The 24,274-nt window shown below is 45.3% G+C and overlaps 1 protein-coding gene and 1 long non-coding RNA gene across 2 annotated transcripts in view; one reads left to right on the plus strand and one right to left on the minus strand.

Moving 5' to 3' along the window:
* Positions 1-24,274, plus strand: part of LOC132659160 (uncharacterized) — a 115,861-nt gene that overhangs the window by 69,944 nt on the left and 21,643 nt on the right. The gene's annotated exons all lie outside the window — the stretch shown is intronic.
* GALNT12 (polypeptide N-acetylgalactosaminyltransferase 12) overlaps positions 11,341-24,274 on the minus strand; it is a 35,005-nt gene continuing 22,071 nt past the window's right edge. The window contains exons 6-10 of the mRNA XM_027964398.3: positions 23,578-23,754; positions 21,408-21,539; positions 18,371-18,484; positions 16,410-16,556; positions 11,341-14,360 (exon numbers count right to left, since the gene is read on the minus strand). Of these exons, the coding sequence (XP_027820199.1) occupies positions 14,220-14,360; positions 16,410-16,556; positions 18,371-18,484; positions 21,408-21,539; positions 23,578-23,754 (711 nt within the window). The 3' untranslated portion in view covers positions 11,341-14,219. The remainder of the gene's footprint in view (positions 14,361-16,409; positions 16,557-18,370; positions 18,485-21,407; positions 21,540-23,577; positions 23,755-24,274) is intronic.

A 24,274-nucleotide genomic window follows, 5' to 3' on the forward strand; every position in this document is an offset into this window, starting at 1 on the left:
CACGTGGATATTATTCCACAAACATGCGTTCTCCTCTGCCCTGTGTACGGAGGTTGAGTACTCACCGGCTGTTGATGGCGTTAGTTCCATGACTTCCTTTGAAACATTAGCAGAAGGAATAAGCAGAGATCTTAAATCTGCTTGCACAGTTTGGCTTGCTTTTTGTTCTGGTTACTCTCCATGAGAAGAGTTTGCCCTGGGTCATCTCTGCTTGTTTAGCCTAGGATCAAGGAGCTAACCTAGATCAAGACCAGCTGGTGCAAGTCTGGAGTGCTCCCCAGCTGAGCCTGGCCAGAATCAACTTGTTACACTGAGTTTGGGAGTGGTTGTTACAGAGCAGTATTGTGGCCATAACTGACTAGTATAGAAATGGGAAAAGTCTTCTGGGAAAACTCTTTAATGGGTGACAGACTTAGTTAGCAGGCCTTTTGCTCTTTACCCTTCTCCTTGAATGAAGACAAACTAGATGTTTGGCGAGAGTGGGATCAGGGGCAGACATGTTATAACTACAGGGGGATAGACACAAGCTAAGCATGGCTGAATGGGAAGATAGAATGAGCACCATCTCTAGTAGCACCGTAAGCCACCAAATCAGCCCTGACATGTCCAACTCTGGACATCCTCTCATGTAAGAAAAAGGAAGCCTTGAAGCTGATTGTTGCTGTTGCTGAGTTGCTAAGTCGTGTCTGACTCTTTGCAACCCCATGGACTGTAGCCTGCCAGGCTCCTCTGCCCGTGGAAGTCTCCAGGCAAGAACACTGGAATGGGTTGCCATTTCCATCTCCAGGGGCTCTTTCCAGCCCAGGGATCAAACACGCATCTCCTGAATTGGTAGGCAGATACTTTATCACTGAGTCACTTGGGAATCCCCTTGAAGTTGATGTTGCTGCTGCTTTTCAGGTTTCTGCTACTTGCAGCTGATTATAGTTCCTAACTGATGGTAATCATTGGCATTGAAGCCACACTTGTGTTAGAGATCGTGGGCAGAGAGAGAACATAAAGGGTCCCTTGGAATCCTGGGGAATGTGGCTCAAGGATGTTGTAGAGGAAGCCCACAGAGGTCTGGGGTGAGTGGAGAACTGAAGATGTGGTGGCACCAGAGGAGAGAAGGCCAGGAGACAGGCGTGGGCCAGGCCGGTGCAGCAGTGAGATGCAGGAACGTGAGGAAGAAAACTCATCAATGGATTTGGCAAGTGAGAGGTCCGGGACCTTGGCAGGGGAGGTTCATGCAGGGTTGTGGGGAGAAGCCAAACCACAGAGGGTGATAGAATCTGCAGCTCTCGGGATGGATGCTCTTCATATCCAGGCAACACCACCACCCACCGTTCCTGGCCGGGCTGCCTTCCCCTTGGACCGTCATCCCCCTGCCTAGCCCCCTGCCTGCTCAGCCTTTCAAGATGGCCCAGCTGCTAGTGCTCTCCGAGAAAGACCAGGCCACTCTATCCCCAGGCTCCTCCCATCTCTCTGTGTCTACCTTGAATCATATTGCCTGGGTCCAGGTGGGAGCAGGGTCTGTGCAGTCTGGCACGTGAAGGGGGCCACTTGCCTTAGTGTCGTCAAGGGCAGGTGACAGACGGTCTGCCCTCCACGAAGTTCTCAGGTCAGAGACCACTCCTGTCCCTTCTACTCCCCCAGAGTGGGCTTTCAAGAGCTCAGGAAGGAAGCTGAACAATCAGCAGGCAGCATGAGGACTTTCTTCCCTTCTCTCTGGAGCATTTCCAGAAGGCAGCTGCTTCCTTTCTCTCTTTTTAGAGCAAGACGACATGATTGTGACCAAATTTAGAAAACAACCAAAAATTAAAATACAACCCATATTTTAAAATCCATTTTGACAGCTCCACCCTGCTGAAAGGAATGTCTCTTCCGAGGGACCAGCAGGAGGAGTAGCAGCAAGGCAGGCTGCCATGTCTGAACTGGGGGGCTGGTGGCAGGGAGATCTTCTCACCAAGGATAGACCTACCGCACCAACTGACGGGTGGGAAGGGTGGGGTCAGGTGTAGGGTGGAGGGGCCCACATTCAAGGGAGCATCTTCTGGGCTTCTTGTTTCTGCCAACAGCTGGAAAGGAAGGATGCTTCTGGCTTCTGGAAGCCACCTCAGAGACCAACCACGGTGGATGGGCCCCTCCTTAGCACGATGCTACTTTTAGCACATTGTTCTATGTTTTGTGGGCAACAGAGGGAAACCCAGGGAACCAAACAAACAGTGTCACCCACCCTATATAATAATAATAGCAACCAGGTACTTACTGGGTGAAGCTCTGTGCTAGGCACTGTGCTAGGAGGGTTTTCATTTCTTTTTTTAATTATTGCTAGGAATTTTACATGAGTCATGTTGCGTCAGAGAAACTGTCACGAGGGGAAGAAAAAAAAAGATCTTTGTGGGCCAGAATGAAGGAGCTAAATTTATCAGAAACAAATGTAAAGGCTTGCTTTGCATGTCTGGCATTCAAGATGGGCAGTTTTAGTAAGATCATATTAATAAAGATAAAAAGACGAGATTAAGGGAGGTAATAATCTCTCTGAACTTGATTCCCCTTAGTTCAGAGGGGACCCATTCTCTCTGAACTTCAGTTTCTTCCCCCGTAAACTGGAGCTAGAAAATACCTTTTGTAATGTTGTGAAGATTAAACAATGTATGAAAATCAGTCACTATAGTGCCCTTTAAGTAGTGTGCTCTTAATAAATGGCAAGGATCATACTGTTAAAAACCTTGGTATTTAAAATGGAGTGGTTTTCTCCTAGAGGAGGGAAGAATCTAGGGATGTGTATTGTCATCACCTATCTGCCCTCCTGTTATAGGCAGAGGAAGGAGACTAATTCTGTATTTTCCCAAAGGACAGAACTGCATTCATTTGGCAAAAGCTGATACTGAGCCAATTTCAGCCAAATCAAAGGAATTGCAATAATGAAAAAAGGCTAGAAGGAAACACTTCCAAATGGTGCTGTTTTCAGGTTGTGAGAACTTAGATGACTTTATATTCTGTGCAGTTTCCAAATTTTCTGCTGAGCATATATATTTTGATAAATAGGAAAAGGAGTACGTCAAGCTTGTATATTGTCATCCTACTTACTTAACTTATATGCAGAGTGCATCATGAGAAACACTGGGCTGGATGAAGCACAAGCTGGAATCAAGATTGCTAGGAGAAATATCAATAACCTTAGATATGCAGATGACACCACCCTTATGACAGAAGGTGAAGAGGAACTAAAGAGCCTCTTGATGAAAGTGAAAGAGAGTGAAAAAGTTGGCTTAAAGCTCAATATTTGGAAAACTAAGATCATGGTATCTGGTCCCATCACTTCATGGCAAATAGATAGGGAAACAATGGAAGCAGTGGCTGACTTCATTTTTCTGGGCTCCAAAATCACTGCAGATGGTGATTGCAGCCATGAAGTTAAAAGACGCTTACTCCTTGGTAGGAAAGTTATGACCAACCTAGACAGCATATTAAAAAGCAGAGACATTACTTTGCCAGAAAAGGTCCATCTAGTCAAGGCTATGGTTTTTCCAGTAGTCAACTATGGATGTGAGAGTTGGACTGTGAAGAAGGCTGAGCGATGAAGAATTGATGCTTTTGAACTGTGGTGTTGGAGAAGACTCTTGAGAGTCCCTTGGACTACAAGGAGATCAGTCCTGGGTGTTCATTGGAGGGACTGATGTTGAAGCTGAAACTCCAATACTTTGGCTACCTGATGTGAAGAGTTGACTCATTGGAAAAGACTCTGATGCTGGGAGGGATTGGGGGCAGGAGGAGAAGGGGACGACAGAGGATGAGATGGTTGGATGGCATCACCGACTCAATGGACGTGGGTTTGGGTGAACTCCGGGAGTTGGTGATGGACAGGGAGGCCTGGCGTGCTGCAGTTCATGAGGTCACAAAGAGTTGGACACGACTGAGCGACTGAACTGAACTGAATCTGGAAAAAATTAAGCGTTTCATAAAAAAAGAAGAGATACGTCAGGAATGACGTAGGACAAGAGATCAGGCTGATCTGAGACTCTGAAAATGTGAATCTCATTTCCAAGTTTCAAAAAAACTGAAATCCATTCCTAGACAAAGCAGCAGGAAGGGATCCCGTCCTCACCCTCAAGGAACCTGACACCTGACAGAGGAAGAGGCCCCTGACAACGTACCACCGAGGCCAGATCCAAGAGCCCAGGGACCAACTGCTTCAACGGAAGGTGTTGCCCAGGGTCTCAGCAGCCAGTGGGGTGGGGAGGGAGCTTCCTCCCCGCCAGCACTGGTGTCAGCCTGGTCTCCTCTCTGGGCAACTCACCATCAGAGTGTGGCAGAATTAAGCCTTCCCTCAACTTCTGACTAAGAAAGCAACCTTGGGCCGGATTCTAAAAGGAAGGGGCTGGTGATGAGACAGATGTTGGAACCGGCAGCAGCAGATGTGGGATCTGGTTCTAGCCTTGTCTCTCCTTACTGTGTGATGCTGGGCGAGCCCCTTCCCTCTCTGGGCCCTGGGGTCCCCATTTGTAGTTTCGAGAGGTTGGACAGAACGAGTTGTAGGCTGTTTTTCAGCTTGAAATCAGCAGCTGGAAGCCACGGGCCCTTGGCCATACTTTCTTGAAGTCTCCATGGCCCAGTGGACCTCAGAAGTCTTTCAACCCCACTGTTCCACCCTTGCCCTTAATGAAGCCACATCTGGAGTGTATCTCCTCTGATCCCTGTTTTGTACAGCTCCTCACAGCTGGATCCCCATAAATCAATTTGTTCTGCAGACCAGTTCCCAGAACTGTCCAGAATCCTACCCAGAAAAAGGCAGTTTTATTTCGCTTCAGTTTCTGGTTCCAAAAGGAGTGAGCTGAGTCCAGTCCATCTCGGGACAAGCTCTCGAGCCTTCTGAAGCCCATGGCCTGCTAGGGTTTTGCAGAGCAGCCAAGGCTCATGCTTCTGTCCCCTACTAGCAGGCACAGAGGAGGAACTGGCCTGGGGGCCCCTTCCTGGCCCCTCTTGAGGACCACTGCCCCCACCCCATGGCAAAAAGATCGGACTAAAGTGATCCCCAACCCCCTGCTGCTTTGGATTCAAAGTTTTCCTGGAGATAAACTTGTTACAACAGAAGGGTTAAAAAGTTAAAATCCTTGAGGATGGAGAGGGAAGGAGGTCTGGGGACCACCAAGGGCTCCTGTTTGTTCTGCCACAAGGCCCTGAATCCAGGACTTTCATGAAGAACAAACATTCTGCCGGTGGGAGCTGAGATACGTACTTTTTCTGACAGCTTCTCTGGTCCTAGGGATATCCCTGGGCTTGAGCAACAAAAAACCTTTGGCCAGGAAATGGTCCCTGAGCCCCTATTCTTCAGAGTGCCCTACGCCTGCCTCATCTCATTTAATCCTCATGCCCCCCTAGAGTTAGGTCCTAGCACTGCTTCTATTTACAGATGAGGAACTGTGGTTCAGAGAGGTTAAGTAACTTGTCACAAAGCTGGCAAGTTCACCAGACTGAATTTATATTCAGGTCTATGTTTCTACATATCCTGACCTCTTTTGTGGACACACACACACACAGATGCTGCTAAATAAAGACAAACCTAGGTCCCCAACTGTTTTCCTACTAACAAAGACTTTGGGCTCAGACTCCATTTGGGAGAATTTTTAAAGATCATTTTCAATAAATATACTTAGCTAAAGTACATGTACTTAGCTTAAAAAGCCTAATTGTACTCAAGGTTTATAATCAAATCAGTAGTCCCCAATTTTGCTCCTCCCCAACCCCACACAGACCTGGTTCTCAAGACAGTCCCTCCTCTCAACATTTCCAGCAATTTCTTCCAGTATTTGCCTCTGAATTTCAAATAACACGTTAGCTCTGTTTTCTCATGATTTTTCAGACCATTATTACCGACTTCCTATTACGGAAAATGGAGCTTCTCTTATACCATTTCTCTCCCACTTGCTGTCCCACTAGTTTCATTTCACTGTCCTCAGAGGATGTGGCGGAGCCTGAGCTAGACTAGACCTCTCTGAAGGGATGGGGGATGCAGTGCTTTATTTTTTAAAATTTTTATTAATTTATTTGGCCATACCAGGTCTTAGACCCGTATCAGGTCTTCACTGTGTCAAGTGGGACCTCTCATTGCAGTGCCCGGACCCGCTAGTTGTGCATGGCCTTAGTTTCTCTGTACCATGTGGGATCTTAGTTACACGACCAGGGATGGCACCTACCCCTGCACTGCTAGGCAGATTCTTAACCACTGGACCACCAGGGAAGTCCAGGGAATGGAGCCTTGATCTTCAGTTAAATGCAGCAGGTTTAAGGCAAACGTCTATCTTCACTCCCTCCCAGAACTCCAGTATAAACCACATCCCATAACGATGGTTTGAGGAAGGGAGGGCAGACAGCCTGGAGCAGAGAAGACTTAGACACATAACCTCTCTCCTGGAGACTCTGAGGGACAGGGAGAGCACACACACTGGGTGGCCTCCAAGGGGGGGGTCCAGAGTAATAAGGAAGCTACAGAGAGGCAGATTTCAGCTTCATAAGGAGTCATCCAAGAACACAACGGATGGCCTGTGAAGGGGGGGACATATCCCCTCACTGGCAGTGGACAAGCTAGGGCTGGCTGGAGAAGAAAAGGAAATCCTGCCTAGGAGGGAGTTGAATACATGACTTTTAAAGTCCCTGCAAATTCTATAACCCAGTAACTTGCTTCCTTCTGTAACAGCTTGCAATCAGAATCCAGTGGCGCTCTGCAATCACTCTTGAGTTAATAACCAGAGCTGCCCAACAGTCACACCCATCTGCAATTTCTTTTTAGGACACTGAAATAACCATCTTAACAGTCTGATGAGCAATCAGCTCCACTGACTTTTGCCTTGTAAAAGAAGGTTCGAGATGATTCACAGAGCAATCATGACATGGCAGACGGGACATAACTCTCAGTCCCATGGGCTTTAAATCCTCCAAAGACAGCAAAGTGCTGGATGGGGCAACTTGTGGATCTGGCCATGTACTTTGGGCCTCCTGGCTCTGCAGCAAGAATCTCAAAGGGGAAACTTGAAGAAATGCTCCCCGCCTCCTGCCCCCGCCTCCTGCCCCCCCCTCCTGCCACCCCCCCCCCCCTCGCCCCGGACCTCCGCAAGTCCCGCCTTCCCATTTTTGCCTTGTTTTAAAGAGAAACTGGGCAGAGTGTGAGTGTGGGCAAAACGGAGCTCCCCCTGGACAGCGGCCCCTGGAGGAACCAGTCCGGGCCTGGGGCTCTGTCCCTGGTTCTGTCCCCAACTTGGCACTTACCCAGAGACACGGCTCTTCTGTGACCTCTGTACTTTCCAAGCAGCACAGACTTTCATTCATTTTCGTGCCATGACTGGCAGTGTGGTGTAACTGGACTAAGAGTGAGGGGAGGGCTGTGGCCAGGGCGTATGAGCCGCCTGGCTTGGGCAAGTCACCTCCCCTCCCTTTCAGGAGGCACTGGGTCACAGCAGTTACAACTGAGCTTTTGGAGTAAGACTGCTGCTGCTGCTGCTGCTAAGTCACTTCAGTTGTGTCCGACTCTGTGCAACCCCATAGCCGGCAGCCCACCAGGCTCCCCCATCCCTGGGATTCTCCAGGCAAGAACACTGGAGTGGGTTGCCGTTTCCTTCTCCTGGGTCAATTCTAGCGCTGCCACTGATTAGCTGTGTGACCGTAGACAAGTTTCCCACACTCCCTGAGCCTGTGTCCTCACTTTTAAATTGAGGGTGGTGGGGTGCCGGGAAGAGTGAAGGGGAGGACCAATACCTACCTCCCTGGGTGTTTTCAGCATTAAATTAGCTCATTTCATGAAGTGCTTAGAAGAGTGCCCAACTCATGGTGGTACTATTTTCAGCAGCAGCTACTGCTGATGAAAAGGAGACAGCAATCCTCATTCGGTTGACTTTACAGGAATGAACAAAATAAAGCTCTTGAAAACGAAACTCTGAAGTTATATGTAAGTGAGAAATTTGATGTGTGGTGCATTGACTCTCACAAATATTAGGAGACTGTAAAAGGCTAATATTTCCAACTCTACTTGCTAAATAAACATTGTGGCTATGATACAAGAAACCATGCAGCAAGGTCTGTAGAAGTTCTTATCAAGATAGGAAACTAACTTTCCTTTAAAATTTAATTTAGCAAAGCCAATATTTGAAGATACAAGGTTTAAGAGTACCAATTTTACACTTTAAGAAAAACACACCCAGGCCAAATTTAGAACACTGATTACTATATAGAATGAAAAGTACTGACAAAGAAAATGCTGTCCCTAACTTGCTATGTGATCTCATGCAAAGCCCTTCCCTCATGGGCCTCGTTCCCTACTCCATCAGGTACACTGGGCACAGAATGATCTCTGGGTGCCATCCAGGTCTGCATCCCATGGACCCAAGATAGGAGGATTTTTTTTAGACCAACAGACATGTCCACAACTAAGGCATTGTATTTCCTGAGCTGACACCCCCACCTAGTGTGCGCGTGAGAACAGACACCAGTGACCAGCCAACCAGGACCTTCTTATTCTCTCCTGAATAACTTGCTACTTAAAATTTGATCCACAGACCAACAGCACTGGCATCATCTGGGTGCTTGTGAGAAATGCAGAATCTCAAAGTCCATCCCAGACCTACTGAATCTGAATCTACCTTTTGACAAGATGCCAAGGGATTCCCAGAACATGAAATTTTGAAAAGCACTGCTTTAACAGGAAGAGAAAAGGGAAGCTAGTCAGGACAGGAAATTTAACTTTAATATACATTCAGAATTGACCCATATAAATAAAACAGATCCTTCCCAACTGACACTTAAGAAGACTATCATGCAATGAAGGTTTAGGTTCTTGGGAATTTTTACAAGTTTTCAAAAACAAACCTCCTGGAATGGTAAGTAGGCACCTGATATGGGCATCCCTGAACCAGAGTTTCAAATGCACTTGCACTGTCTACATTGTTATTAATGGAATAACCATACTGATGAGTCTCTGCTTCCAGAAATTCAAAATTCAAAACTCAACCATTCTGAGCTCCCAGAGGCCATCTCAGGTCCTAACCACATGGCAGATCATGACATGACAGCTGATTTCTTCAAAGCCAGCAGGACAATCTCTCGGCAGGTGACCTCTAGAAGCTGAGGTTCTCAGTCCTACAACCTCGAGGACTTGAATTCTGCCAACAAACTGTGTTTGGAAGAAGAGCCCCAGTCCTGGCTGAGACAGCAGCCCTGGTCAACACTTTTGATTTCATCCAGTGAGACCCAGAGCAGAGAACTCAGCTAAGCCATGCCCAGACTATAACCTACAGGAACAGGGAGACAATAAATTATGCTGTTTTAAGCCACTCTGCTTGTGGCAATCCATTACATAGCAATAGAAAACTAACACAGATTTTGGCACCTGGAAGTGAGATGTATTATAATAAACACCTAAAATGTAGGAGCAGCTTTAGAACAGGGCAGTAGGAGGAAGCTGGAGGAATTCTGCAGGACAGGATAAGTAATAAGTAAGTAAAGTTGCTCAGTCGTGTCCGACTCTTTGCGACCCCATGGACTGTAGCCTACCAGGCATCTCCCTCCATGGGATTCTCCAGGCAAGAGTACTGGAGTGGGTTGCCATTTCCTTCTCCAGGGGATCTTCCCGACCCAGGGATCGAACCCAGGCCTCCCGTATTCCAGGCAGACACTTTAACCTCTGAGCCACAGAAAGCTTAAATTTCCTTGAAGAGACTGTTAGTAGAAATATAAATGTTGAGGACATTGCTGCTGAAGGTTATGAAGGAAGTGAGAAACAGTTACTAGAAAGTGGGGAAAGAGCCTTATTATACAGTGGCAGAAAGTTTAGCAGATTGTCTCTGGCAGTTATGAAGGATTTTTGAGATGAACCTGATTAGATAGCTAAGGGAACCTAGTTCTGTAGCTAAGGAGATCTCCAAGAAGCGCTGAAGATGCTGCCTGGTTTCTTCCTGCTGCTTATGGTAAAGTGCAAGAGGAGAGAGAGAGACGGGAAGTCATAACACAAAAATTAAGCAGGACTGAATTATTTAGGAAAATTTTCAGCCTCTCCAGTTGGCAAAAGATGCTAAAAGTCAGAATGGCTGCTGAAAATGTGGCACAGAGAAAAGGCAGAGTATGTGACTGTATAATCTTTCGTTAAGACCTCAGACACATCAAAAGGTCACAGTCACACAAAGGACCTTTTTAAGAGATTAAGAGTGTGTGCACGTCATGGGTCTTCTCGACTAAACTGGGGGCATCCAGGAAGCTTAACGTCATTATCGCTCAGCCAGCTAAATAGGAGGCCAAGAGAAAAAGGGGATTTATTTGAAACGATCTGTGGATGTGGCTTCTGTCACGTGGAGTGAAAAGCAGTGAATCCACGCAAGACTCACCAAGTTCTTGGGGATTATCTCAGCAGAAATACTGCCAGCTTGGACCAAACGGAAGAGAGGAAAAGAAAATAGAAAGAGACGGCTGGACACCCAAAATTCTACTGGCAAGAAACAGGCTCAGAAAACTACTCCACTGCAGATGTGTTACTTGTCATAAAATAGGAAGGATGACAAGAAGGTGGAACCACATCCCCAGAAGAAAGAGCCAAGAGCCCCCAAGGATTATTCCCAGGTCTTGAAACTGAATCAAGAAAAGTCAAACACGTACCTGATTTCAAAACCATTATGGACCTATGTTTCCTTTTGACTTTCATTTCCTTTTTTTGAGTCAGAATATCTATAAACATTATCCTATTCCTTCCCATCACTGTATGTCAGGAGTGTTGGGGTGGATAAATGGCCTCTTCAGTATAACAAGTCCATAGATGGAGAGCAATTGTGTCCCAGTAGCTGCAATTGTGTCCCAGGAGCCACACCAGGACCTGAACCTGATTTAGACTTTAGACTTTTTTCTGATGAGATTTAGATTTAGATGATAGAAATACGGACTTTGAAGTCATACTGTAATAAGATGAGACTCCTGGAAACCTTGGGAGGGAATGAATGTATTTTTCATGTAGAAAGGATGTGAATTATTGGGGACAATGTGAACTGCTAAAACTGTAAAGTAACACATTTAATGTTTTAAGTTGCTAAGTTACAAAGGTGTCAAAGCAACTATTAAAAGTATATTCAAATAATTAAAAAAACTAAAATTAAAGAACTAAAGGAAAACATGCTAACAATAAGTCAATATTTAGGAAATCTCAACACAGTAACAGACACTACCAAAAAGAACCAAATGGATATTCAGATTTGAAAAATAATTGAAATAAAATAACTACATAAGCTCAAGAGCACTTTTGAGTTGGCAGAAGAAATCAATGAATTTAAAGACAGAAATTACCCAATTTGAAGAACAGACGGGCAGAAAAAATGTTTGAAGAAATAATGGCTAAAAACTTCCCAAATTTATTTTTTAAAACATTACTTTCCAAGCTCAATGAATTCTAAGTACAATAAATACAAACCACATTTAGACATATCTTAAACTGCTGAAAGACAAGGAGAAAATCTTAAAAGCAGCAAGAGAAAAATGACTCATCACATACAGATAGCAAAATGATTAATGGATGATCTCTCATCCAAAACAGTGGTGACATCCCAAATTCATAGCGCTGAAAGAAAAAAATCTGTTGGCTAGCATTCTATATCCAGGTAAACTATCTTTCAAAAATTGAAATCAGAATAAAATCATTCCCAAATAAACAAAAACAGAGAATTTATTGCTAACATATCTATCCTAGATGAAATACCAAAGAGAGGCCTTATACTGAAAGAAAATTGTACCAGAAGGTTACTCAGATTTATAGGAAGAAATGAAGAGCATGGAGTATGGCACATTATGTGGGTAAACATTAAAGACTGTGTGTATTTTGTACATATATATTTTTTCTTTTCTTTGGTCTTACTAAAACAATAGGCAAACCACTCTGTTAATGAGTTTATAATAGCATAAGCTCCATAATAGCACAAGGGAGGAGATAGGAGCAATACTGCTACAAATTTGCCAAATTTTATGGGAATTAACATAATATTAAGAGTGAAGAAGACGCAATAAATCCAGGAAGCATAATGTAATCCCTTAGGGCAAGCACTAAAAATGTAACTTAAAAATATAACTGAGAACTTAACAGAGGACATTGTTCTCCCTATTATGCAAATGAGGAAACGAGTGCTAGCAGGTGAAACAACCTACCCCCACTGGGGCTGGCCCCCAGAATCCTGACTCCACAACCAGGACTAGAGGCCAATTCACACCTTTCAGCGGGGCAGGCGGAGACCTACCCAGGCTGAGACTCCTCATCCATTAGACAAGGCAACTATCCTAAAAATACTGAAAACTGTTTTCCAGTCTGTGAAAATAGTTTTCTTGACACCCTGAATATTTTCATTAGTTCTTCCACCCTAAAAATTACCAAGTAGGAGCTGCTGGCAAGAGTAACAGGGATGACTTTTCAAGCAAAGCTAATTACCATCAGTGCCCAGTGAACACACACACAAACACTTGTGTAGCCTCCCAGCACTCATGATGAGTTTGACTGGCATTCATTTTCTGTCTGCCTGAACTGTCTTCCTACACCTTGGGAGGGGTTGACTCCCCTTCAGTGGAGCTCGGACTGACACTGCAGGAAGCGGGGGAGAGGGTGCAGGGCAAGACTTCTCACCTCCATTACAGGCTGAGAGGGCATCTCCCCTGTTTTATAAGTTACCCCAGTGGAGGAAGGAAGCTTTGGCTCCACGGCATTATTACATTTACAGGAGAACTGAGCTGTGCTGGGAGGAGCTCATCCTGTATTCCTGCCTGCTGAGGAGCTATTTAATCCTGTAAAGATAAAATAACTAAATTATTTAATACTTATTTTTTAATAAACTCCTACTGATATTTATTGTGCTTCACATTTTATAAAGTGCATTTGTGAAAATGGAAACTTAATGAACTCGTACTGTACGCCAGGGACTAAGCTAAGTCCTAACCTGTTCTATGTTATTTACTCCTTGCAACTACTGCACAAGCTTGCTTTCATTATTCTCATTTCACAGATGAAGTGAAGTTCAGAGTGGTTTAAGATGCATCAGATTGATCCAAGCCAGGTCAGCTGGATTTGTTCCTGGTTAACTGGTAAACTGGATCTCTCAGAGGGAAACATGTGAGAAAGAGCCTGAGACAAAAGTTGAAAGTTGATGCTTTTTCATCAGTTGAAGACATGTGTCTTCATCTCTCACATCTGCCTGATTGCAAAAACAAAGATTAGCAATGCTCTTGCTTTTTTTTTAAAAAAAAAAAATCACTCCTCTTGACTTCATCAGGATGACAAGATCTCAGAATATCAAGAGATCTGAAATTGCTCACAAATCATAATTATGAAGAGAAACTGTAGCAGTTGCTGCAGCGCAAAATCCAATATGGATTTCAATGACCAATTATTATTAATGAACAAATTTGAAAACTGAATTTCACAAACAGCATTAAATTTCTCCCTGACACTAATGGGTGATAAAAATTAAAAATGATATAAACATGTTTTAAAGTCATCCTGGTGGCTGCTAAAAGTAGCCATCCATACCGCGGTTAGGCATTGCCAGAAGCCCACTCTGTGTGGTAGAAGTTCATATTAGCCCACTATGTCAAACTGTTCCCTTGAAATTTCAGCTTTGGTTAGTTCTCTTTGGCTAACATAAACTTTAACAGCAGTGTTGACTATGGCAGCAACACATAACCAAGGAGCATTCTTAAATAAATGTAGATTATCTCAAGGACCTGAAGGAATCAATATGTTCCCAGTGTCCACACACTTATACTGAGAAAAATCTAACCCAAAGTTAAAGGTATTGTCAGTTTATGCAAAGTACATTACATGAGTCTATTCTCCAAGCAGACATTCATATCTGGGGATCCTTTCAAATATGAAAATAAAATATTTACCTTTTTGCTATGGGGAATAAAAAGACATGACAGTAGAAAATACATCCTGATAGAAAAATAGTTAAAGTTTTTAATTCTTTAAATACCAAGAGTTAACATTTTGTGACTACCCTTTGAAAACAGGGTATTTGGGAACAATTTTGTTTTCAAAATCAATACGAATTGTTATTCACATTTTTACTAAAACCAACATTCCTTTCACAAATCACAAAATGATTTCCTTATAAAAAGAAGAGCAGCCAAGTGTTCGGTGGGTCTGTCTCTGTGCTCAGCTAAGTGTCTGTTAAATACAGTCCAGGGTTCCCCATCTACTCTGACGGGCTCCATCGTTCGGTGACACTTCACACAATTTGTTCCCTGAAGAACCATTTCTGATGATCCGAGTTGGTACAGTCTCGTAAGAGTGGTACAAAACTGTCACTCAAGTCCTTCCTCTCAGCCTGAATGCATTTCTTGGACTGTACATGAAACAGAGAACCATCCTACAAAAGATAATACACATTGCGCGTTCAAGAGAATTACAAGCAATTCCTGAGAAAGCACCGTTTCCTTGAAATGTGTTAAGTGCTCAGGGTGATTTTTATCATTGCAGAAACACTTATTGAGCAGTAAGTGTCTGCAGGTATGAAGGCAGCCCACGACCGTCTGTGCACACTGAAGAGGCGTGTGGAGGCGTGTGTCACGCTTGCCAGTGCCGGGAGCTCTTCAGGGGGTCCTCGACTCTACCATCAGGGCCGATGGTGCCACCTGCTGGCTGTTCTGGGATCAGTCAGACCTTATATCTCCTCCCTCTTACTCTTTGCAACCCTGTGGACTGTAGCCCATCAGGCTCCTCTGTCCACGGGATTTCCCAGGCCAAAATACTGGAGTGGGTTGCCATCTCCTGCTCCAGGGGATCTTCTCAACCCAGAGACTGAATCCGTGCCTCTTGCATCTCCTGAACTGACAGGCGGATTCTTTATCGCTGCACCACCTGGATCAGGACCCTATCTCACCCCTACTGATGTTCTTTTCCTTCAGAGTGATCAGGTCCAAAGGTCCTTTATTAATCTCTTCTGCTTCTCTTAGGTCTCTGGAGGCCTCTTTCTCCTGTATTTAAGTGGAGAATGAGGGAACTTGGCTTTAGTCCCAGCTCAGCCACAGACCAGCTGGGTGAGGAGACAGGTCGCCAGAGAGGAAGTAGGGCCTGCAAACTATGCCAATTTCCAAACCCCAAAGGACAATGACCCTCTCTAAGTCCTCTCCATCTCTCTTTTTCCCCAACTGTTGCTGAGCTAACTTTCCAAGTCTCTCCCCAGTTTCTGGAGTTTATCTTTCCCTCTATCTCTCTCTGTTGTAAGCTCAATAATATTAATCTGGAAAGCCCTTAAAAGTGTTCACAGGTTGCCTTCAGAATGATGTGAAAGTAAACAAATAAGGCATCCTTCTTCACACCTCTCTAAAGAAACTAACTTTCACTGAAATTTAAGATTTTTAAGATAAAATTTTAATGGCATTTCAAACCAATTTCATGATTTCTACCTTGCATTACTCTTTTTTGAGGTCTTACAATGGCTTCCTATTGGAAGAAAGAAGGGAAAAGCAAAACTTTGGGGGTTTACAGAAATATTTTCCCTATTATTTTTTGTATCATATAGCACTATAATGCCTGGCTTTTCCAGGAAACCTGAGAATTTCATTGCTGATCGTAACACCTTCTACAACAAAACATATTCTAACTTCTAATTATACTTAGAATTAATTCATTTATAAGTAGTACAGATGGATCTTTCCATCCCTGGGGCCAGGCTGGGAATGAAAGCTCTTCGTGGAGATAAAAGTGAACTAATTCATTCTTTTGAATTATTTTCTTCGGATTTATGTCCTCGAGTGCTTTTTAGTGAGTCACCAGATATGACTGATGGATGAGTCCCACTGTGAGTTTCTTACAAATGTGTAAGAGGTAGTGCCTCTCAGACCTGAAATAACACCCAGTTCCAAACTGGCAGTGACTCTTCTGATGGAGAACCAACTCCATCAGAGAGGTTTCCTTGGTTATTGCACCACAAGTTAACAATGTAGAGCTTTACAGCCTCCAAAGACTCTTTCTGGCTGCACATCTATTCACCAGAGGTGGATAAGGCTTCGATTATCATCCCCACTTAGAGCTGGGAAAGATGAGCCTTAGACAACAGGAGTGGCTTAAACGTGGGCCTAATCTCATGTCCTTACACTTGGTGGTTTGTTTCATTCATCTGAACCCCAAGTAATCTCCAAATGCACTGGGGACAGCGCCTCTTCCTATTCCAGTCAGCCCCAGCTCAAGGTGTAACAGGGACAGGAAAACTGGCAGGGAGTGGACAGGGAGGAAAGAAGGGAAGTGGTACCGGTGCTGGATGCTGTGGGACGCCTCAGGTTCACTGGGAAGTGCCTGGTCTCCTGTAGGGGCCGCATCCCTGAGACGCACTAGGGACTCACTTCACCTCCACAACCCCCTCTGCAGTCCACGGGATGGCGAGCCACAGAAGGAAGGCGTGAGATGGGTCGCCTACCTCCTGAAGGATGAACTTCTGGTCCTCTGGGGTGCTGTTCTCACACAGATGCATGATGAGGACGTCTGTTCCTTCCACCACTGCCACGCAGCCTTCTGGCTGGTGGGTGTTGTAGCGTATTTCATTCTGGGATGTGTATTCGAAAAACTAGAAATGGAGTAGCCAACATGCACCAGTTAGCCTCTGACGTGCAAAGAGGGCAATCTTTAGAGAGAGGAAGGAGAACCTGGGGTTACTGGGACATGAGTGCCGGGGTCCTCACACCAGCCTGCGTCCCCGGAGCACCCCGTACACCTCTGGAGAGGCGTGTAGCCAGTGTGAATGGAGGGGCCCTTCTCGTTTGCAAGAGCATGAGGTGGGGGATGGCCCGGGTCAACCTGCACCTGCTGTGCCTAACCCCGGGCTGGTGCAGAATGGCAGGAAAGAATATAGACTGGTTCCAGCCCTTGAGGGCTCTCTGTGCCCTTGACCAGCCACTTCCCCTCCTTTTCTTCAGTCCTTTCCTCCTCCTTCCCCCGAAATAAAATGGATGCAACCATGCCTCGGAGACCACAAAGTGCTATACACAGCAGACGAAGGACGGCTAATGGGAGGACTTGCTCTTCAGAGCAATGGTTTTCTTACCCTAGGTGCCTAGGGAAAATGCTGATTCAGGGTCCTGGTCCCAAAGAGGAAACGAGGGTTCCCTCTGTCTGAGATGGGGCCGAAGAAGCTGCACTTTCACACTTCTAACAAGACACGCGGCTGCCCATCGGCCCCGCTCCACCCCCTTGCTTCCAGGAGATTCTGACACAGGTGACAGGTTCCCAGGGCACACGGAGTAGTGCTTCTCAAACGAATCTCCCTTGAAAACCAGTCAAGACTAGAGGTGGGCTGGGGAGAGATGGGGTGGGTCTGGGAATCTGGATTTCTAAGCTCTCAGGTGATGCTGATCGTACCACCTTTGAAGAGTACTGTTCTAAAAGGGGTTGAAGAACCTGAAAAATTTAAGGCTGTAGGGGTCTGAATTATGAAAGTTTACTGTTAACCATAATGGGGCCTAATATTCAAACGGAATTGGAGTGACTCCAGGTTAGAGCAAAATCTGAATGCCCATCCTTCGTCTCCAGTATCTCACATTTTACTTGGGACAGCAGGCTGTGAATGTCTAGAGCCAACGCTTTGCTCTCTCCTGCATCCTCCCTGGACCCGCCCTGGCAGTGTGCCTGCCAGGCCATGGTCCTGCTCCGGTTCTCAGACCTTCCAGGTCTTGCTCCCCTGCCCAGCCTGCAGTTCAGCACTTAATCCAGACATATCCACCTGGGCCCTGACTGAGGAAACTGCCCCAAAAATGGTTTTGCAGTGTGGCACTAGATATCAAATCCTATAATTCCATGTAAGATTTAATTCTGAATAAGTCATCTGAAATGCAGATCTGCTTTCCTTCGTTTTTTCTTTGTGACCAAAGATGTTAGCAGCAGGGTTATTTATAATTACAAAAACAGGGAGGAAGGAATTGATTACCTCAACAGTAATTAATACAGTCACACAAAGGACTAGCAAGAGGCTGTTATGGATGATGTTCTCAAAGGATGTCTTAACGACACATGAAAAGTATGATTAAGTAATGGACACGATAGACTATAAAACATGCAGATATTACAACAACCATTTAAAATACATAATCCCAAGGTCATGCATTAAAAAAGATGGGAAGTAAATATATCTTAATTATAATGGTGGTCATTCTGGGTCTTGTCATTTACTACTTGCTTCTACTTTTTATATTTCCTAAATGTTCTATGATGAGTACATATTACCTTTATAACAAGAAATCACATATAAATGTTTTAAAACCACACAGATTTCCCCTCATCTCCCTCTTTAAAGGCCCACACCGATGGTCCCTTGAGCACAGGGCCTCCCGCTGTCCATTGTCCTTCAGCCTGAGAAGGTCAAGCCGTTAAAGCAGCAGCCCCTACCTGGTTCTGACCCATCCCATGACAGCGGTACAGAATGACCTGGTGTCCTGTGATCTCGTGCTCGTTGGGAGGGTTATAGTCAAAGCAGTAATCTTTCAGTCCTTTGTTCTGGAGCTAAGCAAAACATAAAGGTGGCATTTGGTCCAGGTTTATACACAACAGATTCCACCCAGGGCTGTGAAGGCAGGTAAATGGAGTGAGAGCAGTGGCTGCCTGAAGAACCAGTCTCAGAGCTAAAAGCCCCTTCCATTTCTAGTTTTAAACGTCTTTCCTGTTCTATACCATAGGCAGGAATCATAACCCCCATGTTTTAAAATTAACCTTTCCTGGAGTATAGTTAATTTACACTGCTGTGTTAGCTTCTGCTGCACAGCAAAGTGAATCAGTCACACATATGCATCTAGTCAATCTTTCTTAGTTTCTAGTCCCTCATAGGTCATTACAGAGTACTGAGCAGAGTTCCCTGTGCTATATAGTAGGTTCTTATTAGTTATCTATTTATGTATATATAATAGTATGTATATGTCAATCCCAATCTCCCAATTTATCCTCTACCCTGCTCTTCCTACTTGTAACCACAAGTTTGTTTTCTACATCTGTGACTCTATTTCTGTTTTGTAAATAGGTTCATTTATATAATTTTTTTTAGATTCCATATATAAGTGATATCATATGATTCACACACATTTTAGGAAGATATATTTGAGGAGCAGAGATGAACTCTTTATGGCCTGAGAGCTCACACTGCTTCATGTCTCATTAGCGCAGCCTTATTGCTTTACTAGTCCAACATAGCTGGGTTGTCACCTCACATATGCACCAAGTGTGTGCTCAGTCCTGTCCGACTCTTGCGACCCTAAGGACTAGGCCCACCAGTCTCCTCTGCCCATGGAATTTTACAGGCAAGAATACGGGAGTGGGTTGCCATTCACTACTTCCCGACCCAGGGCTCGAACTGCATTTCTTGGGTCTCCTGCACTGGCAGGTGGGTTCTTTACCACTAAAACCACCTGGGAAGCCCTGTGTACCAAGGAGTTCCTGATATTACATTATCTTCAAAGGATACCCCAGTTAAAAGACCTGGCACTTCTCAGATCAGAAGTCCACCACTGTAGAGTACAAGGACAGTATAATACAGAGCCAATGGTTTGCACACAGGTCATACAACACATAAGTGGAGACACCTGAGCCTTGAATCCAGGACCTCAGACTCAAGTCCAGTGCTCTATCACTCAATATTCTCTAATCTAAGGTCATCTCTAAGGTACTTTTGGATCTAAATCCCTTTAATTTATTCTAAGAGCAAAAAGCCTTGGAAGGTTCCATGCTCCAACCTCCCTTCCAGGAGCCTCCAGAAAGAGACTCAGTTCAGTTCAGTCTCTCAGTCATGTCTGACTCTTTGCAACCCCATGGACTGCAGCATGCCAGGCCTCCCTGTCCATCACCAGCTCCTGGAGTTTACTCAAACTCATGTCCATTAAGTCGGTGATGCCATCCAAACATTTCGTCCTCTGTCGTCCCCTTCTCCTTCCACCTTAAATTGTTCCTAGCATCAAGTACCTTCCAAAGCCCTTTCTGCAGGGTTTAAGGAACCTTCCCTGGTGGCTCAGTTGGTAAAGAATCTGCCTGCAATGCAGGAGACCCAGGTTCCATTGCTGGGTCAGGAAGATCCCCTGGAGAGGGAAATGGCAACCCACTCCAGTAGTCTTGCCTGTAGAATCCCATGGACAGAGGAGCCTAGTGGGCTACACAGTCCATGAGGTTGCAAGGAGTGGACACGATTGACTGACTAACACTTTCACTTTCAAAGAACCTTCACTGGCTTCTGAACTCCACTCTGGCCCTGGCCCTTGTCCACCTTTGTCTAGCTTGGTTCTGGGACTAAGACTCAGCCATATAGAAAGAAGGAATCCATAATCCACTGGCTCATAAAACAGAGACCTCCATGTTCTTGAGGTCCCTTAACTTTGTGAAGGAACCTGGGAACAGGATAGGTGAATAATCAGGGCATCTTAGGTTTAGAAGAACTCAAATGTTATGAAGCCAAGTTGGCACTCTTGACCTCCAAAGGACCTCAACCTCAGATGAGTTCCCTACACTCAAAAGAGTCTGGAAAGAAAGAAAGAAAGAAAAAAAAAACAAACAAAACTAAGAAGAAAAGGGAGAAACCCCTAAAGATTAAAACTTAGATTAATTAAGCTAACTCTATCAAGTTGGTGATAGACTTAAAGAATGATTTTGAATGACTTTAGAGCATAGTGTGTTTGCCTACACCTCCTTAGTGAAATATATTCTATAAATAGAGCTGCAAAGGAATCTTTACCTTTATTCAGGGTCACACTGTCAGTGGGAGGGCAGAGCAGAGGAAAGGGAAGAGGCAACATCTCAGTAAATGCAGAATCTCAGGGACAGAGTTCACTATATCACTCTCTCTGCGTTTCTGCATGTTTGAACATTTTTATAATGAAAACTGAAAATTCCCTGCTTTGCAGATATCAAAACTTGCAGAATGGAACACTAGCTCTTCTGATGAACACCACAGAGCACAGGAGGGCTCCCTAAGTTGGTGGAGTTCCAAGCAAAAGCCAAAGGTGCTGGACACTTGAATTGACCTCATCCCACCAATATTTCTTCTAGGTTTTTTGAAATAACAGAAGTGACTCCTCTTCCTTTCTATGGCTTTTGTGGATCCCTGAGTTGGGAATTAGTAACTGGTCCAGTTACTGAGATTTGAAGTCATGTGATAAGGAGTTAGTTAAAAAAAAGACTTGGAAACACCAACTGATCCCCAGTTTCCATCTGTAAAACAGAAGGCTGTACTCACCAACTGTGAGATGCTTCCAGTGCTGACATTCTGGACCTGAGGCCCAGACACTCAAGGGGAGAAAGAAGGACACTGGATGAGAAGGGGGACGCATATGAGAGAAGTCAGCGGTCCCCACAAAGGGGTCTTTTTTTCCAGGGTTGGTCACTCAGGAGGCCAGGTCACTCCTGGAGGCCAGAAGCACATTGCCCAGCACAGGCCCACCTCGCTCACCATCCCAAAGAAGCCAGGCCTGTCCTCGGGCACGTGCAGCTCTGGATACACGGTATTCAAGAACCACTTGAAGTCCTTACACCCAAGTCTTGCACGGAGCTGTCTCCTCTCTGTCACGTCCCCAAAGGGCTCCTGAGAAAAGGACAAAATGGTGAGCCCCTGAAAGCCACATTAAAGCCTTTCATTCACCCAGTAAGCCTTTATTGAGCACCTATTGTGTGCAGAGCCTGCACAGGACAGAGAGGATAAGAAACAGACATAGTGGCAGCACCCCAGCAGGAGATACTGTTGCTCAAACAACGACATCCCCGGGTGCTCTTGCTGCAGGGAGCAGTGGCCAGGTGCAGGAAGGAAGGACACAAAGCCCCTGCTGATGGGTCAGGAGCTGAATCCAGGGGCTGCACCGGCACTCCTGGCCCCCTGCGGTCACAGACCAGCAGCATGTCAGTAGCACACGTATGTCATGGTGTTCTGATAGTTTTACCACCAATACCTGGACACTCACTTCTAAACAAAGCTAAGTATTCTAGAGGTAATTATGAATGAAAACTTTCTTACGTGCCCAATCTATTCAAGTCTAAATATATTCTTCCAATAGTAAGAGCAAAATGCTACAATGATAAATACTTGTTTTATGAATAAAACCAATGATTACGAATTTTTGAATAATCAAATAAAGCAAGCATCTATTTAGCACAGCAAATGTACAACCATGAGAGCAATGCTGAGTGCAGAGATAGGACTGTCGCTGTGTTACGCTGTTAAATGATTAAAATTTGACAAGTTAAAATATTTAATAAAATGGTAACAATAAGGAAAAAGTCTGAATAAAATTTCACATTTCTCCTTGTTTTCCAGAAGTTCATTTTTCAATGAGAGTCACTGTGACCTCATCTTCAACCAAATATCCACTTCAACTCTGCCACTGGGCATTCAGACAAAAGGTACCTGAGTGCCCCTCCTTCTAACATATTATTCTTTGGGAACCCTCAGAAAGAGGGATTGATCTGTGGGTTTTAGAACGGGTGACAGGGAAGAGCGGATATTTCTACCCCGCAGCCTTGGGCAAGACAGAGGAAGCAGTGACCATGTAGCCCAGAGGCAGAGAAAGGCCACAGTGGAGGTCAAAGCGAGTGTCCACAGGGCTCCGCAGAGCAGAGAGAGTGCCGCTGGGGTGGACCCAGTTCTTCCCACATCTGCTACAAGCCCCTGGGCAAGTTCCTTAAATCACCCTCTCTCTGAACTCCAGTTTTCTCATCTACAAAATGAAAATCTCCAAGTTACTCGGAAGGACTGCTGTAAAGATGCACAAGAAGAAATGTACATCAAGTGGCCAGGAAAAAGGCCTTGGAGCCAACTTTTTTATCTTGCCACGTGGCCCCTTAGTTACATGAAGACAGGTCAGTGGGAGCCCCGTCTTGGCATGTGCAGAGGGCGGCCCGTTAGTGGCAGTGGGGCTCTCTGATAAAATGTTATTTTTAACACTAAAATCAATACTTGTGGTGTCTTCACACTTTTATGGTCCTTCTCAGACATGAGGGTCCCCCAGCGTGCACATTCCCAGTTGAGGTTATATCTCAGCTCTCGTCCTGAAAGCAAGTGTCCTGTGTACTACTTAGCACCATGGTTTTCAGCCTGTTCCTTACTGTGTTGGTGATTTCACTGTTTAAAATGGCCCCCAAGAGTAGTTAGTGCTATACAGTGTGCCTAGTACAAGGCGGCTGTGATGTGTTGGAGGGAGAAAAGAGGTGTGTCGAATGAGATTCACCTGGGTGTGAGCTCAATGCAACCAATCAACAGTATACATTAAACAGACTGTTTAAACAGAAGCACACATAAAACCAAGTTATGTGTTGATCAGTTGATGTGTACCTGCAAGAGGTCTACAGTAACCTAATCCTGTATTTCCCTCATGATCAATGGCTAAGTAGTGAGTCCCAAATTCAGTGATTGTGGTTCAGTGACTATATGGAGCGTTAATTATGGTAAGGAGTGAGAATTAACTGTCTGTTGTTTCTTATAAGTGAAGGAATACAGTTTTCCTCTTGGGTTGTGAGCACCCAATTTCGTCTCTATTTCTGGAACCAGATCTACCACAGTAGGAGGCCAGAATCAGCTGCTTTTGTTTGGATACAGCCAGAAGGAGTGTGGGTGTACAGGGGGGACTCACCAGGCGGGCCTGGGGATTGCGATGGTAGTAGAGCTCTTTAAATTCATCCATCCACACTTCAGCTGCACGGACACTGTTGGCCAGGGCCTTGTTGCGGGAGTAGGGAGCTTGCCTGGGGAAAACGTGGCCAACGTGCGAACACGGGTGTATCTCCAGGGTCCCCCCGCACTGCCAGATCTGTGCACAGAGTGGGGAGGAGGTGGGGTGATGGGGCTGAGCAGGGAGTGAGCTGCTGGTCCACAATGCCTACAGTAAGGAGGCTGGGCACATAGAGGCCATGGTGAACACTGCCAAGACCTCACCCTCCATGAGGCAGGTGGCCACTTCCCCAGAATAGTCAGGACCCAGGATGCAGTCAAAGAGCAAGAAAGGAGCCCCAAAGACAAATAAGCCATCGGAACCCAGACCCCAGAATCCATGCACGAAGGCTCATGCACGAAGGCTCATGCACTTGACGCCTAGGAGCACCCACAGTAGGCCTCACTGGGAACTCACTTATTTATTAGGTAAAGCACATGCTGATTACCTGGTCTCCTAGCCACAGAAGATAGGAAAGCAGCAAGTAAGAAGAGAGGTTTGGAAGGGGGAAAGGAAGGGCTTCTAGAGGCAGGCAGAGCAGCCTGACACCTAGGGAAGAGGCAGAAAGACTGTTAAAAGCACACCCCAAAACTCAGCACACAGCCCTCTGGAGCCCTTT

Source organism: Ovis aries, chromosome 2, assembly GCF_016772045.2.
Source record: "Ovis aries strain OAR_USU_Benz2616 breed Rambouillet chromosome 2, ARS-UI_Ramb_v3.0, whole genome shotgun sequence".
Lineage (NCBI taxonomy): Eukaryota > Metazoa > Chordata > Mammalia > Artiodactyla > Bovidae > Ovis > Ovis aries.